The sequence below is a fragment of the Lathamus discolor genome, chromosome 4, assembly GCF_037157495.1.
Source record: "Lathamus discolor isolate bLatDis1 chromosome 4, bLatDis1.hap1, whole genome shotgun sequence".
NCBI classification, from domain to species: Eukaryota; Metazoa; Chordata; class Aves; order Psittaciformes; family Psittacidae; genus Lathamus; species Lathamus discolor.
In genome coordinates this window covers 106521653-106538501 of record NC_088887.1, presented here as the reverse complement: position 1 = coordinate 106538501, position 16849 = coordinate 106521653, and the positions used below count along the sequence as shown (strand labels likewise).

At 41.2% G+C, this 16849-nt stretch overlaps 1 protein-coding gene across 3 annotated transcripts in view; it reads right to left on the bottom strand.

Annotated features, from left to right (window-relative positions):
• The window catches only part of FLT1 (fms related receptor tyrosine kinase 1), a 112326-nt gene that overhangs the window by 35621 nt on the left and 59856 nt on the right, over nt 1–16849 (bottom strand). The window contains exons 12-15 of one of the 3 annotated variants that reach the window (XM_065678459.1): nt 15630–15738; nt 7743–8033; nt 2608–2754; nt 607–738 (exon numbers count right to left, since the gene is read on the bottom strand). In XM_065678459.1, coding sequence (XP_065534531.1) covers nt 607–738; nt 2608–2754; nt 7743–8033; nt 15630–15738 — 679 coding nt within the window. The other 2 variants (XM_065678460.1, XM_065678461.1) reach the window with 2 other exon arrangements.

Here is a 16849-nt window from a genome sequence, read left to right as displayed (position 1 = left end):
CAATGTTAAATTTCTTGGCAGAAGTCACTGCCACAGGCCTGAGTCAAGCTTGGCAGGAGATAGAACAATGCGGACATTTACATAAATAGCAAAATAATTCAAGTAATGGTTGCAGAAATAACTAGATCATACCTACTTTTTACAACAAGTACCGTTGAAAAATGCATGTGTAGCGATTGCTAGGCTAAAATCTTCTAGTCCGATTTGGCAGTTTGCTTTACATTGAAAATAAACAAATGAAAATATCGCAGGTCTTTGATTTCTATGGAATTAAACTGAAATGGGAAAATGAGTGGGTAAGAGTGTTCCTTATTCTGGTTTTTGTTTGTTTTGACAATACTAAATTTACATTTGTCTTCTACCCTGACCTGATCTTTGTTGGGTTGAAGCAATTCTTCTTTTTAGGTCAGTGTAAACACGCTCTGAGTTAGCATTTCCTGCTAGGCTTCCTTTCCAACCTGGTACGCTTCCTTTGCTAGGACTTCCTTCAGATTGCTGCCTTCAGAGATCACCACATAAGCCCCCAAGTCATACCCCCACGCTTTCAGCCTGAGTAAGAACATCACCCTGGCAAGCTTGCTCTTCCCATTTAAAGCTGTGCTTTACCTTGTACCGTGACATATGCTGCACTCTCCACGGAACCCTTTAAGTTGGTGGCTACACACTGGTAAAGTCCTTCATCCTCCTCTTTTACTCTTTCAATAAACAGCATTCGGCTTCCGGGCCCTAAAATTATTCCTGTGAAATGAAATATTTTGCAATGAGAGGGAGCCAGGATATAAACAAAAACAGACCCTTGTGTAATAATATCTGCTTTAAGTTCTTCTGAAAAGAAATCTGAGCTGCAGACTGCACAGCACAATGTTATCTGCAGGAAAGCCAAATATACTTGGATGTTCTGGGAATCTTTTGGAAATCAGTGTTTACAAAGCACTTGTGTTAGTGAAAAAGCTCAGCCTAAAGGAATGATCTGGAAACACTTGGTACTGTGTATATTGATTAGCACTGTGTCTATGCTGTCATCCGGGTGAGTTCTTCAGCATGTCTCCAGCTTTTGGAAAATGGGAGGTCTGATTACTGCACTTGCAGGTGTAGGTCTGCCCCAGAAGCAGCTCAAGCTTCCAAGACCCAGCTCCACGCATCCACACTGGCTCTCTGGGCAGAAGGTTCACTCCGAATCTCACTTGCCCATGTGGCATGGAACAAGCCCTTCACAGACAGACCCCAGCTAACGAGAAATCCCATGAGGTGTGCCCTAACACACAAGAGTTACCTGAAGCTTCCAACATCTTGTTTATTCCAGCTAGGCCAACTCAGAAGCCAGCCTGGGCAGTACTCCAGCAAGTGAGGAAGAAGCAGGGAGCAGATTCGGCCTCAGGACTCCCTCTAAGGCACCGCATAGCCAGGAAACATACAGTCAAGTACACACTTGTGAGTTTGCCTCCACCAGAACTACCATTCCCTCAAAATGCATTCCCACCCTCTGTTTCAGGTACCTAAATAAAGCACGCTGACCTGCCCTCTTTCTGGCTACTAACTTTGTGTGTTGCATCACACCCAAGTTAAACACATAGCATCCATTTTAGAGGGGAGTGTTAATAATGCACATTACAACGATGTGGTCACTGTGAAGCTTTATGGAATCTGGCTCCAGATTTCATACCTGGGCCGCAAGTCTGTACAGACTTGCAACTCACTTTGAAAAATCCTCAATTTTTTTTCTCAGTTGCCTTTATTCACTTTATAGTAATTTCCAATAATGCAGGACAGAACCATAAGCACAAACTTCGTAAAGCACTGCTATTGAAGAGTACACTTTGGATGCAAGTACCTATAGACCAAACCTTGAATATTTTTGCTGAGCTTGTAACACTAGCTCATTGTGTGCTACTGATCTGAATGTGGATGAATTTCCATGAGAAAGGTTTTGCCTTTTCCCCCATCATTCGTTTACACCTGCAATCGCCAAGGAACACTTCCATGCCTGTGGTGTCAGCAGTGCTGAATAAATAGCCTTAGCTGATCTTTGAAGCCACATCCTAGACACAGCAGTAAACAAATCACAGAGTTTTCCTGTAGCTGCGGCATGCCACCTGGGAAGTTGTTCCTTTCTGCTGTGTAAGACCTGGATTCCTCTGCTGCCAACAGGCACATTTCGGTTTTGGATTTAGTTTGGTGAATCAAGAACAGACTTTCCATACCCAGCCACAGACACCCCTGGTACCCCTACACACATCACACAAGTCTGGTTTTCTCCTGTCTAGCTGTACGCTGGCCAAGACACCTGATCCTTAGGCTCCCTCTGTAGTCAAATGAGAGAAGTATGTTTCTCTGGAGATGATTCTTCTAAGATGCAAATTGAGAGCTGTAATTTTTACACTGACTCCATAGAGACCTATTGTGTCTATACCTAGAGTCTGGCTGAGGTTTTGGGGTGAGATGGAATAACTGAGGGCACCTGTGCTGCTGCCTGCCTGCCTGTAATGCCTGGGCAATTCTCCTTCCTCACATCCAGGTACCCATGCCAATGACTCTGCAAATAGCTACCTAGAGCAGATGGGTGAATAAGAAGGCTGCAAAAGGTAGGTGAGTACACAGAGCTCTCACCTGATTCTTGCTGTATTTCCTCATGGTTTTTAAACCAGGATATCTGGGGCTCGGGGATGCCATGAACCTGGCACTCCAATATGGCAGAGTTACTGGTGTTCACTGTCTGATCCGTAAGGTGCCGCAGCAGGGCTGGTGCCTCTTGAGCTACAAGACAAAACAACACCTCCGTTTTACATTCTTGTAACTGTGGGGGTTTAATTATCTTCCCTACCAGCATTTTACCAATGTTAGAGATTGCTGTGGCAGTTCTACCAAGTTCATTGTTCACAGATCTTATTTACCATTTCAGTTTGCTAAAGTGTTTGGTGTGTAGAGTACTCTCATTACTCATCAAGTTATGATGAACAAGTTATGAAGACCCAATGATGACAGAATTTCGAAGATTTCCGCAGTTCCATTACCAACCGTATTTGTTTATCAAAAGCAGTGAGTTTCTAGGAGAGCTCAGAGCTTTGCATTGTCAAGAGAAACAAACTGTGACACCAAAGTTTTTAACAATTAGCAGGACACCCTTGTAGCAGAGCATCTCTGTGGCACTGACAGACCATGCGACTTTGTACACCACGATACCCGTGAATGTGACCTTTTTCATTTACTTACTCTAAAGAGTACAGTTACAAATCATATTCAGTAAACTCATACCATCTAAACCCAGACATCATAAGCACAGAAGTATTGCGTTACATGTCCCAAAGTCTTCATAAATTCTTCCGCTTCTGCACTTCACATATTTGGCTGAACACAGCAAGGCTTGGCCAAAACACACCACAGCCCATGTGCCAAAACTACGTTGGTAAGAAATGTGCCCATGTCCTCTGGCATCCCACAGGCACTGGAAAACCTGGCGGCAGGGCCCAAAGCTGAGTGCTAGCAGGCCATACAGCATACCAACACCACTCCTGTTTTACTTTGATTTACTGACATTCATATGACCACAATGCAATACAGCACGTTTCCATGACACTCAGTGACAATGAGTATTGGAAGCATGTCTCATCTCTTCTGCTTCTTCCCAAGGGCCTCCCAGAAGGGCATTTCAGAAACACTCTATAAACGTCATGTTAGTGTTATTCCTATATGAATCAAAACAGCCAATCTTTCTCAGTCATTCCAAACCTTTACCACTCCTTCCACCATTTTGTACAGAGCCAAAGGCTGTCCTGACAAAGATCAAGATATTTGCAATATTTATGCATGTTCCATGGCAACGTCTTTCTGTCACATTTGCAGCTCTCACATTATCCTTTTTGGTATTTTGGTTCCTTTAAAGCAGTGATGGAGAATCCAGGACAGTCCCAAGCAATCTCACAGATGCAGATGCTCTGCAGATTCCCCCAAATTTCCCGATCTTGCAAGAAGTGATTATTTGCAATCTTTCCCTTCGAGGGCACTTCCAGAATCAGCCATTATTAACACAGTAAGATCACACAGTTCAAAATATGAAACCAAACAAAGCAGAAACCAACTCTTTGCAAATATTTTCTTTAAGACTGCAATAGATACAGATAAGCCAAGTTCAAGTACTGTAACAGCTGAATTTCTGACATTCTGTCTTTGGAAGATCAATCTACCTTTTCAGAAAAACTGACCGTCAGATAATTTCCATCTTCACAATCATTCTGTTACCAGCTGCAAATAAAAACTCTCCAGAAAAATTAAGCACCTATGTATGTTCCACAAGCTTATGCAGTGTGCATGAACCCCATAGTATGAAAAGCACTTTTAAAGTAGGCTTCGTTATGTTTTCACCCCTTGAAATTAATTCCAACATAGTCAGGACTGTGCTGTGACCAGTCTGGGCTTTTCTGAGCTGCAAGTCTGTAATTTCCACACGCAAGGCTGTATTTTTGTTGTTGTTTACAGTGTAGTAGAGAATTTATTCTCTCTTCCCAAAGAGTAATGCTCATGAGAAAGGCTGTAAAGTAAATTTTCACAATACCTACGCAATGACATGGTCAACAATGTTTGCCTTGCAGCCAAGAAGACTGCCCTCTTCTCATTGATACCCCACCTGATTTTTGCACAGTTCCATTTTTCACAACACTGTCTATGAACAGGTGCCATCCGATACATGTCCACATACGCACGCTGAGAAGAGCTCACATTTATCGGTAGTCCGTGATGGACACCCCAGCCCAGGCGTCCAAAATGAAGGCAGTCAAGATGACAGAACAAAGGCAAATCACACATTCTGTGAGTTACTTGTGATTAATTTTAATTTGTTTATAGCCATACACTAAAGATGGGTTTTTATATTAAGAAAAACTTTTTTTTTTGCTTAAAACTTAAATCACCATTAGCGTACTTTCAACAATTTTTCTGCTGCAATCAGCTGGTTTTTCAAGGACTTGGTCAACCTGAGAATTATTGTCTTCTGCAAACCACACATTTCTCCCATTCACTTTTTCAGTGAAGCCAAGGGGGGGCAGTTTGCAACACCCCTCTCTGCTCACTCAAACTGAGGGACTGCCCTGGCCACCAGCAAGAACATCTCAGCACCCAGGGCAGCCCCCCAGGCTCATCGTCAGCCCTGGTGCCTGCCCATAAATGCTGCCTTGCCAGGCCAAACTCTGCTCTCAGTTACCCTGAGGAGCTTCATTGTAGGCAGAGTTTGGCCCAGTGGAGCAACAGGGAAGTCACAGAGTGAAAACATTACAATTTTTTCACTTTGGGGTTTACTTTTGCATTCCGTCCATTTTTGCCCTTTGTTATGATTATGTTGTCTGTTCACTTATTTTTATTAATCAGTACAAAAATATAAATACAGGCTTTAACACTTAAAAAAAAGAGATAATTCACACCTTTCTCCCTAAATAATATATTACACAACAAAAGGCAGAGAAACTCCCCAAACCGATGAGATTCTCCAGTTATCTGAGGACATTAAAAGTGACATCAGTAGTTTTTATCTGGCCACCAAGAACTGCTTTCCTCAAAAGTTTCCAGTGAGGTTTCTCTGTGCCTCCCAACATGGGCAGCCACATTGGGTGTTACAACGCCCTTGCACAGCATGGCTCTTCAAGCATGGTCAAGACCAAGCTGTCAGGACGTCCACCCAGCAGTGGTATACATCATCACAATTCACAACAGTTTCACAGAGGAACAGTCTAACAGCCACATCTCTTTTTCTTTTTTCTGAACCAAACTCATATTGCCTGGCAACTGGCTGCTGCAAGTCACCGTGCTCCGGCTCCCAAGACCATGGAAAATTCATAACGTCCTGTAATCACCGCCCACCTTGCCATCAAATGTCTTCTCACAAAAGAGCCTTGTAAAAAAAGGGAATTCTGTATTGTAACCCTTCTGAAGACTTGCAAATGCCAAAGAGCGCACTTGCCTCATTTTTAAGCAGTCACCAATGATTTTTCTTGCTTTTTTGGCATGTTTTAGTTAAAAAAAGAGAGAGCCAGATCACTTTGTAAGAACATTGTTTCTGGAAGCCATCACACTAATAATGAACAAAAGAGCGACTGTACGCAAGCAGGCTATAGGTGACATTTCAAGATACAAATGATTATTCTTTTCTTTACTCTGACAACTTCCAGGTTATCAATTGTTTTCTAAGCATTTTAGGCTCCATGAAACTGGCATTATGGGGAAATGCTATTGTTTACTCTTTCACACTTGACAAAAGCAATTCCCACGTGAAAGACAAGTTTAGCCGTGGGACACAGTCTCGATACCTAAAGGAGGAAATAGTCTGGTGAGTTCTCAAGCGCAAGAAACTGTCATGTTGTCACCCTCTATTTTAGAAGCACAGCCACTTTGTTCCTTTGCTGTAGCTATTTTGGTCACTACAATCTGTTTTGTTACGGCTTATGTAAATGCTATATAAATGATCAATCATAAGTGTAACCAAAAATAATAAAAGCTATGTATTGTAAAAAAATAAAGTTATCAGATCTATTAAAAATAGTAACTTCTTCCTTATACAGCATTTATAATACACAGAAACACCTCATAGCAAAATCAGCACGAAGGAATTAAAAAGGGGGAAAGCTCACGAGGAAGTCTTAGGTTGCCCTTAATTCTCCTTCAACACTCTGTCTGGTTCTTAATTCCCATAATAAATCCAATTGCCATTTGCATACCAAAAGCAATGAATATTTTTAATGGCTTCAATTTTGAATTTGTATTTTTCAAAACATATTAAATAACTCACTGTGCTGGCTGCAACCTTGTCAGTCGTGTTAGTGTAGTATTTCTCATTTAATAAAATAATTACAACATTACAAATTCCTGAACCTTCAGGCCAGGAGCAATACTCACATTTTTATCAATCAGTAGCTTTTTACATTAGTGCAGAACTGACTTTAAAAATTGACCAACACAGCAACTGGAAGTCTACCTGGATTTATTTAGAGAAACACGGTTCATGTCTGCCAGTTTTAAAATCATCATTATTATAAATGATATGATAGGTCTGTGCATTATATCAACATTTTTATTTCTTCCCTGCATACTTCTTTTAGAAGATACTTTTTAAGATTAATGTACTTTAGTGTAGAAAATAATTTCAAATAAATAAGCATTAGAACTTGCTCAGCAGGTAATATTTATAAGTCCATCAAGATCAGATTAAAATAAAAAATATATAGTCCAGTCAATCTCAAACTGAATTGTGCTCATTCTGCACGTTCAAGTTAACTTATTAAATGTCCATTGTTGACTGAAAACAGCAGTTTTTAAAGTTAATCAGTTTGTTCAGCTTTGACACTTTTGACGAGGCCGATATCAAAGTGGAAGAAAAGATTGATCCAGAGTTTTCCTTATTGCTCAGTAGGAGACAGCAAGAGAAAAAATGACAACATGCAAAATGTAGCACAGGGGATCTTCCAAACCCCAGCTTCCACGTGCCTTGTCAAAGCAGAAAACACCCGTCTGAACTCAACTGGAAGCTCACGTGTTATGATTTTTTTGCTATTCTTCCTACATCCAACCCATGGGGGAATGTGCACCACCTCATGGCCTGGAAGGTAGCAACAGTAATAAAAAATCAAGATGATATGAGACACCTGTTACTGTTTAATGAGTCCTTTAATGTTTTACATTGCTTTGTGTTGTACAATCATTCCTTGTGCTTTTATATTTGAGGATCCGAGAGTAAACAGCCTTTTTGTTGCAGTGCTCACCTCTGATTGTAACGTCTTTCTTTTGAAGCACTTCTTTCCCCGTGTATATGTTCCTTGCTCGGCAGGCATAGGTGCCAGAGTGTGCCAGGGAAACATTCTTGATGGTCAGAGTGAGGGTGACAGAGTACTCCTTTTTGAGAGACCTTTTTGCTTTCGTTTGATTGTTGACTGTCCTCGGTAAAATCCAAGCAATGTCTTTGTACAGGAATTTGTTGGCAGAACAGGACAATATCAAATTCTCTCCTTCAATAGGCATTTTTTCCAAACTAATATGGAATCCACTGGGTACATCTGTCAAAAATCAAGAACACTTTTTAGTTTATATGAAATGAATGAGCCAAAATTAACACGGCGTATATTTTCCCCTTTATCAGGAAGCCTTTGTACTAATCAATGTTGTTGTCTTCCTGCTGAAGTCTCTAATCTTTCCTTTCCTATCCAGCTACTCTTATAATTTGTCTTGGAGCTGTGAGACACTTGGGCTCAGACATCAGTGTAAACTGTAGTCGCTCTTGGAAGTAATGAGCTTGTTTAAGTGTTATGCCAAGTTAAGACAGACTGGGGCAAGGTACCAAAAGAGAATTATTTAAAGACAGCACAGTGGGACTACGAAAAAGGAGGAAAATTCTGATCTCAGCTCCAGCTTGCATGAGAGAAAATGAATCTCAAGAGAACAGTAGAAAAATACTGCAGCTCATCATGTTTGGTTATATTGTTTTCTTGTTATTCCTAAGTATTCAGACAAATTATGTCTTATTTCTTACAAATGCTTCAAATCCTGAGAAATTACTGGATCTGTGATTACAAGCCTGAGAGTTCCCTTGGAACAGAGGCATTTACCCTTCATGCATTTAAAGTGCGCTAGCCACTCAAGAGGAAAGCAGAAACATTAGCCTCTGGCCTCAGTGGCTGGCTGTGTGTGAACAGCATTCGGATGAAGATCACTCTATTCAGGCTGCTTGGCACTAAACATAGGTGAACAATATTTCCACCTGAGAGAAATCAATGATCATGGCACTAACTATACAACTTAAATTTTCACAAGCATTTTCCATAGCCAATAGTTCAGAAAGGAGTAATTTAGCCAACAATATAAAGCCATAATTGAAAAAGTCACGTTTGCAGTTAGTTGTACTGTTACTGCAGCTTCCTCCACCAGGGGAGCGGCGCAGACCCGTGGCAGTGAGGACTGGCTCCCGGCCGCCTCCACCTGGGGCTCATCCCTCCAGCAAGGGAGAGTTACACCATTGACCTCAGTGAAAGCAAAAGCAAGTTCCTGAGAGAAAGCACTTCCAAGTTTTGCTCCTAGAGTGCAACCTCTCTGGGGTTATTTGTAGCCAATATTCTGATAAAGTCATTTCCTTCTCAGTCAAGTGACATTGACTTTGGCCATTTTCAATTGTTCTTTCACTGCTAATTGCTACGGCACTTGGCTGTGAACTTCACTCAAAATCATAAGAATGGGTTTGTCTTCCATTAGGGAGAATCATGCCTTCTTTTCTTGCCTCTTAGAGCATGAACAGCTCAACACCGTCTTCCATTCTGTTCCATGCTCACCAAAGTTGCTTTGGGTTTAATTTCACATAAGAGTGATGCATAAGAGTAGATCTCCCGTGATTAGTATCTTACATCTTCTTTCAGTAATCTCTTTCATTGCCTGACCAATCTATCAGATAGCTTCTGCCTAAATCCCCACAATACAAACTGAGCTGCCTTCCTCCCCAAAGGGACCATGAACATGACCTGCTCACTGCTGCTTTCCAAAATTCTGCCTGTTGAAAGTCTGGCATCAGTTGCTGCCCTTATTATCCTCTTTTCCACAGTTAGCCTTGAGTGTTAAGCACAGGGTAGAGTAGCTCCTGCAAGTCCTGGACTGGAATTTTCTCTGACTGTAGATGTCTTCCAGGGAGAGGCCTGATTTCTGTTGGTAGAACTCATCGAGCCCTTGCAGTAGGATTGAAGTGTGCGCCTATCATCAGCTGTAGTTCGGGGGTATAGTCCAAAGATCAACCTAGTGGAGGCAGTTACACGAACAGATTGGATATTGAAACCTGTGTATTGACTTGTTCCTCTTACATTTCATTGGGATCCCCTTTTTTCCTCTCTCTGGCAAAAAAAACCCTTTACATTTAGAAACTTATCTATGAGTGACGATCATCAACATTGTTTTTGATATGTAAGAGTGCATGGTACCAGATTTTGATCTCAGTTAAGAACACTGGAAGTGCTACTAAGATGAAACCTTTCCTTACACAGGCTATAGCATATTTAGCCTAAGTCATCAAAATATAGACATCTACATAGTTGTTTTGTATATGGGCAAAAGTTTACAGGCCAGGGAGTGACACAGGCTCCAAAGGGCAATGCAACCCATTGCCTTAAGATGAGTCAAATTACAGAGATCCAGTTCCCTCACACATAATTGTGAAGAGATCCTTCATGACCAGTTTAGGCTTAGATATCTGTCTTTAAGGTTTAAGTTAGATGAAGTGAATCCTACTGTTTATTTTGTCAAAAAACATGGAATTCAGGCACAAAACTGATCCGAGGTCCAAAGTTTTGATCACAGAGAAGTATTTGGATGAAAGAAATTGGTACATCTTACTCATAGTACATCCCAAATTGTTCTGATATCTGTTGGGAAAGCTGAAGTATGGGTCTGAAATACTGCTAATTTTTGATTTTCACAGATGCCAGTGCTCAGTAAAAGCTAGGAAGAGCCAAGCAAAACTCTTAAGATGAAGATAAAGATCCCCTGGGGCTGAGGCAAATGAACTATTTTTAACGTAAAAGGATAGCGTGCCAAGAGAATAATATAGTTGCAACTACTTCCATGTTGTCAGGTCTGGAGCTCTTCCTAGATGTGTCTTCTGTGAAGAAAGACTATTTTCTGAATAAATCCAGAGACAAAAGCAAAATGCATAGGGTTCCAAGGGAATCATTTGTTTAAAGGCTACGAGCCCTCTAATATATGACACCTCTCACCAATTGTTACAGGCTCAGGCCAGCTAAATAACGTGGCTGGGAATAATGTAAAAGGGTTTTATTTACTTTAGCGATTTGAAGCTTCCTGTGGAAATAGCTCCCAGGTTTCCTGATGGAAGATTTTGTTTATCTTTGCCAAGCACCATCAGGAATCTCAAAATAAAATGCGCTTAGTGACATTGGGAAACCAGGGAGATAAGGCAGAGCTGTTCCTGTTTCACCCTCTGTAATTGCAAACACACCCATGGGCCTGCTGTGTGCCAGCAAAACAGCCCAAAAATGTAGGGAAAGGGGCAGGCTGGAGGAAAGGGGGCTACCACAGTTAAATTTGGCATAGAGGTGTTGTTCCAGAGACTCTGTTTCAGCAAGCATGAGACCTTTCAGAAACCATCTTTCTTCATCACTTTTATACAAGGCTCACAGCTACTTTTGTACTCTGAACAAAGGTTTCTTTTTAGAAATAAGTCGGTGTGACAATACCTCAAAAATGCCCTTCGTCTGACAGAGGCCATAGGAAAGGAAAGCTACTCCATAACCCACAGACTTGATGTCCTACACCCTCAGGTAGAGTATATAAAATCATACCACTCTCCAACCACCCAGAAACACGTATACAAGTTTCACCTCAAGCCCAGAAATAATGAAACTTACAATAAGTTAAGAAAGGCTTGTTCTTACTGGGTCCTCTTTGTTATACCTTCTTGCATGTCCTTGAAAGGGTGGAACATGCCACCACTAAAACAGGGTTGCTGGGACAATCTCTGCTTTCCCACCACCTTCCCAATGGTTTCTTCTTCTAGAACAGAGACTCCTTACACCACTACAGCCACATGTGCACTTTCTTATCCCCAGGACAAGGCCTGTAGGATATTACCTCCAAGGAAAGAGATTATTCCTGTTCAGGACAGGCTTTGTCTCCATCTGATCTTTGGAGTCCTTTCTGGCAGCTCCCCTTTCTACAAGGGATTGCCTTCTCCTGCTTATACACGTCTCTTACTTTTAGATGCTTACATTTACATAGTTCAGGCTTGCTTCATATGGTGCCAGCAGACACAACAACATAAGACAAACTATCTCCAAGCTGTCACACAAGGCCTGAAGTATTGGGTTTGGACTCATCAGAAGGAAATACTTTGTAGTGTCCTGTTCTCATCCACCAGCATTCAGGGCTCTCCATTTTTTATTCCCTCAGTGTGCATTTCAGCAAATTTGTTTCATTGACATGAAAAACAGGCTGTTATCCAGCCACAGCAGTTTGGTCTCAGCCTGATGGAGAAGAATTATGATTACACTACAGAGCCCAACTGATGCACTATGTGTGCAAAACAGAATAATGAGCTTTACTTGAGTTTTGAAAGGACAAAACAGCAGGATTGTTTAAACTGCCTTCAATCAGTGCAATTGAGCTTCAGCAGATGATCAGGACTTTCCATGTCATGCAACTGAAGTGCTCAGCTCTGGGAACAAAAAGGACAAACACATTTCACCACCCTACGTAGAAGGTTTGCCACCAGTCAATATATTACAAATTTCCAAGCTGTAATAAAGCTGCCACTCCTCTTTCTGAACACCAGACAATAAAAGAGTCATCAAAGAAAGTCATAACATTCAGTATGTTCTCATGCAAGGTCTGGTATCAAGAAGAAGGATTTCCTTCTATCCCTGGTCAAGATCTAAGGATTGGAGATCTAAGCAGGGAAATTAACTCCTTCATGTCCCTGCATTGAAATATCTGAAACAACCATCAAAACTTTGAAAGGGAGATTTTTATACAGTGAATGGGGCTGATCAAAATACAGCTTCATTTGGTTTCAGGATTTTACCAGCAGCATTTTGGAGACTGATGAGTAAGAGCTAGAAAAGGCCAAATTTGTCATCTTACACATTAAAAGGGCAACAGCCTCAGTAAGTGACTCGCAGTGACTGCTCAAAGTTACATGTGAAGTCCTCACATAAAGATGAGAATACAGCATCATTGGCATGTTAATTTATGGAGAATTATACATTGTTGTTTAACTTTCTGTCCAAACAGACACAGTGTAAGGATAGGGAGGAAAGCAAAACTGATCTGAGAACAGGGACAGCAGTCATATTCAAGGTGTCAAATGTTCCTGTCACATCCATTAATAGAACATGCAGATATTCTTCTCATTTCTGTATTTTAACAGACAACCTGCCTAGGTGTCACTTATCTGTTTATACTTCTCATTCTTATTACCAAATTTCTGTATTTACAGATAATTGACACTTCTAATTGTGGAAGTGCGTTATGATATGAAACTTCAACAGCTGTAGACACCCATGAGCAAGGTCTGCAAGGAAGAAACTGTACCAGCAGCCCACAGTGGATACCACAAGAAGAAATGATTAGTGCTTGCAGTGGGTGGCTCTGTTAAGGGGCGCTGAGGTGCCCGTCTGCTGCCTGACAGGGAGATACATGAGGTGTGCTGCCTTTGGAACCTAAGGTCCAAGATATTAGAGGGTGCTGTCAAGAGCACAGACTACCATGCACTGCTACTTTTTCATGTGGGCATGAATGACACCACAAGCTGGAACCTGGGCAGAATCAAGGAAGACTGCAAAGCTCTGTGGGTGCAAGCAAAAAGTATTGATGCCCGAGTTGTCTTTTTCCTGTTTACCAGTGAGAAGAAAGGGTGCAGCCAGAAATAGATGTGCAATGTAAATCAACTCTGGCTTTGTGGCTGGTGTCATCATAAAGATTTTGGCTTTTATGACATCAGGACGTCCTTCAGTGACTATAGCCTGTTAGAGAAGGATGGGATCCACCTGTCTAGAAGAAGCAAGGGAGTCTTTGGCAGCAGGCTGTCCAACTTCATGAGACAGGCTTTAAACTGAAGAACTCAGGAAGTAGAGTCCCAAGTGGCAATGGTCATGCCATGAAGGCTAGTACTAAGACAAAGGTTTTAGATTATAAAAGAGCAAACTTCAACTCGCTCAGAGCTCAGTTGTGAAGGATGTTGTGGGAAGCTTCCATGGAGGATAAAGGAGCTAGAGAATGCTGGGGGTTTTTAAAGAATGCTCTCTTGGAGGCACAAAACCAGTTTAGAGGTAAGGGAAGCAGATGAAGCAAGAGACACCCTTTGGCTTAATTGTGAGCTTCTAAGTCATGTACCAGAGATAGAAAAGCAGACAAATACCAGCTGAGAACTAAAAAGGCATTGCCAGGGTGTGCAGAGATGCAGTTAGAAAAGCAAAAGCTCAGCTTGAATGGAAATTGGCCAGAGACGTCAAAAACTACAAGAAAGGGTTCTTCAGGTAGGGAAATAAAAAGCAGAAAAAGAAGGAAAATACTGGCCCACTGTTAAATAGGAGAGCTGAATTAGCCACCAGCAATACTGAAAAGGCAGAGGTTCTCAACATTTTCTGTCTTTACCAGCACTGTCGGGCCTTGGGCCCTGGGGACAGAACTCCAGGTTGATGCAGACAAAGACCCACCGTCAGTGAGGGAAGAATTGGTATATAAACAGTAAAATTCTCACCAGTGAGAACAATCAGCCATTGGAATAATTTCCGCAGGAACATGGTGGATTTCCCAACACTGGACAGTAAGATTCAGTTGGACGGGGTGCTGGGACATCTTATCTAGACTGTGCTTTTGCCAAGAAAGGTTGGAGCAGATGACCCCTGAGGTCCCTTCCAACCTGGTGTTCTATGATTCTACTACAGCTGGTCAGAATACTTCAAAAATATAAATTCTGGTCCACAAAATCCAGAGGGAGGATAATTTTCAAAAAAGTGTTCTTCCTTTGTTAAGCGTATCTAGTGAGCGAGTGTCTACTTTATTTTGACCTCAGAGTGTTAGCAGAATGAGTTAGACGAAAATCACTCATCAGAATGATAAGCAAAAGATTCACAACAAAAAACACATGAGAAAGCAAAAATTAAAAGGGATACATTAAAACTATGTTTTCATTTCTCCTTCAAGATTATGATTTTGGGATTAAAATATCCACATTTTTTAACCTTTTTGTCTTTTCTCATACTTCTGAATGAATCACATATCTTTAATGACCTACCATGAAACTTCTCATCATCCTAAGTGCTCTATGTACTACCCCTTTGTAAACAAAACCAGAATAAAATCTACTGCCAGAAAACAAATTCCTTGTAATAGCACGTGTAGACATTATGCTGCTAAATCATGCAGTAGTTATTCTCAAAAACTCATTGTTTTATGTTTTTTTTCCTAGTAATTCCTGAATTCAAACATTTAAAACTTGTTTCTGAGAACATCTAAACACATCTTACAATGGAAAAATAGCTGGGACCATGCTCATATGTGCAGCTAATGCGAGTATTCTCAGTGCCATGGTCCAAATGACATCCAAGGTTGCCTTTCTCAGAGAAGAGAACAGAACTCTGTAATTTTTACCCTGCCACTTTTCTACATGAAAGTTGCCATAGTCCTTGAGAGCTGTGAGGGGCTGCTCAGTTACCGTAGGCACTCATTCTCCAGCACCATGCTGCCTGCAGACACTGGCACTGCTCTGGACACTATACTATGAGACCTCCTGGTTGGCAGCAGTATCAGGCTGTAGACACTGTCAATGTCACACATGATACTGGCTTACTGGCATAGGACAATACAGTAAAATTTCATGTATAGAGTGACTGCAGAGATGAGGTGGTTTAAAAGGAGGAATTACAGGTTCCTATATTTGTGAGCAATATGTGTCATGCTGAATTCTTGGTGGAGGGATGAGTACAGACCAGCTGCTGTGACAAACCTTTCTAGGATCACCCAAAAGCATGATATGAATTTACAGGTGCATGCATTACAACAATTTTCAAACTGTGGCATATGAAAAAGCCACAAGAGCCTAACAGTTACAGTTCCAGGACCAGGAAACATGTTTGGCTTTAGTGGGGACTAGGCCTTACCTGTTACAATAAAGCTGACATTTCTTTCTGATTTTCCCACTTTATTGGATGCCACACAGCTGTAGATTCCAGAAGATTTGGTTTCAGCTACAATGAGAGTGCTAGCAGTCTGTGAAAGAAAGAAGAGGTTTAGCTCTCACTGGCTCAGAAATTCAGTTAAATCTTCCTTTCTCTTTTTCTTAAGTCACCCTTGACAGTCCCATGATTCACTCTGTCCATTTGCTCAATGATGGCACCACTGGGGCTATTAAAAGGACATGTCACCATATACAGTTTTGGAAACTGTAGAAGAATAACAGGAAACAAGCTCCTTGGGTAACCCTTATATTATCAGAGCCATCATAACCAAAAATCCTTGAATGTGTCTTTCAGATTGATTTATCTCTTGTTGCTGATGCAATGATAAGCTACAAAACATGGAGCGTGACAAAATGTGGTATACCCAAGGAGATAAACAGCCTGTAGGAGAGTCAGACTGCAAAGGAAATAGGTGAGGCACGTCTCAGGCACTTGGAAAACGCTGGGAAAAGAAGAATCTCTGTTCGGCACTATCAATCTGATTTCTCTTTCATTTTCTCATATACACGTAGGGTGACAAAAGACAGGGGCAGAAAAGATGTTGACTCATCTGTTTTCAGACTATTTCCTCTTCTTGGACTTACCATTTCTATTATTAAATAATAATATGTCTGTTTTCTTTACACTGTATTCCATCACCAACTTCAGAGGTTCAGCACACTAAATATTTTCACAAAGTCATATGACTTGCAAGCTAACACCTCGGAAGCCCAGGAACCAACACCACCTGGTGTGCTTTTAGGAAAATAAAAACCATCGTAATAATAGGAGTTATACCTTTATGGGGATGGAACATCATGGTCTAATGACTTGGCATTAAGTGAAAAAAGAAAGTTGTGCAAAAATAACTGAGGTGTCATTCTGATACAAAGTGGAGACATGGGGCATGCATGTGGAGCTCAGCAGTGGGATGTGCTTTCAGGTAAAGCCAGTAGCTCGATTTTCTGTCTTTCCATCTCCATTCTACTTCTGCTGTAAAACATGCTTTGGTTGGAGTTACAGACAGAGCTGGGGCAGTGACGAAAGGAATCTTTGTGACTGCAGAATCCTGTTGTTTGGAATGAGTTGGCTTTTTTAAAAACCTTCAAAATCATTTTTTGTGCAATTAATACATTCTTTTAAGTCTGCCTGATTGCTGGATT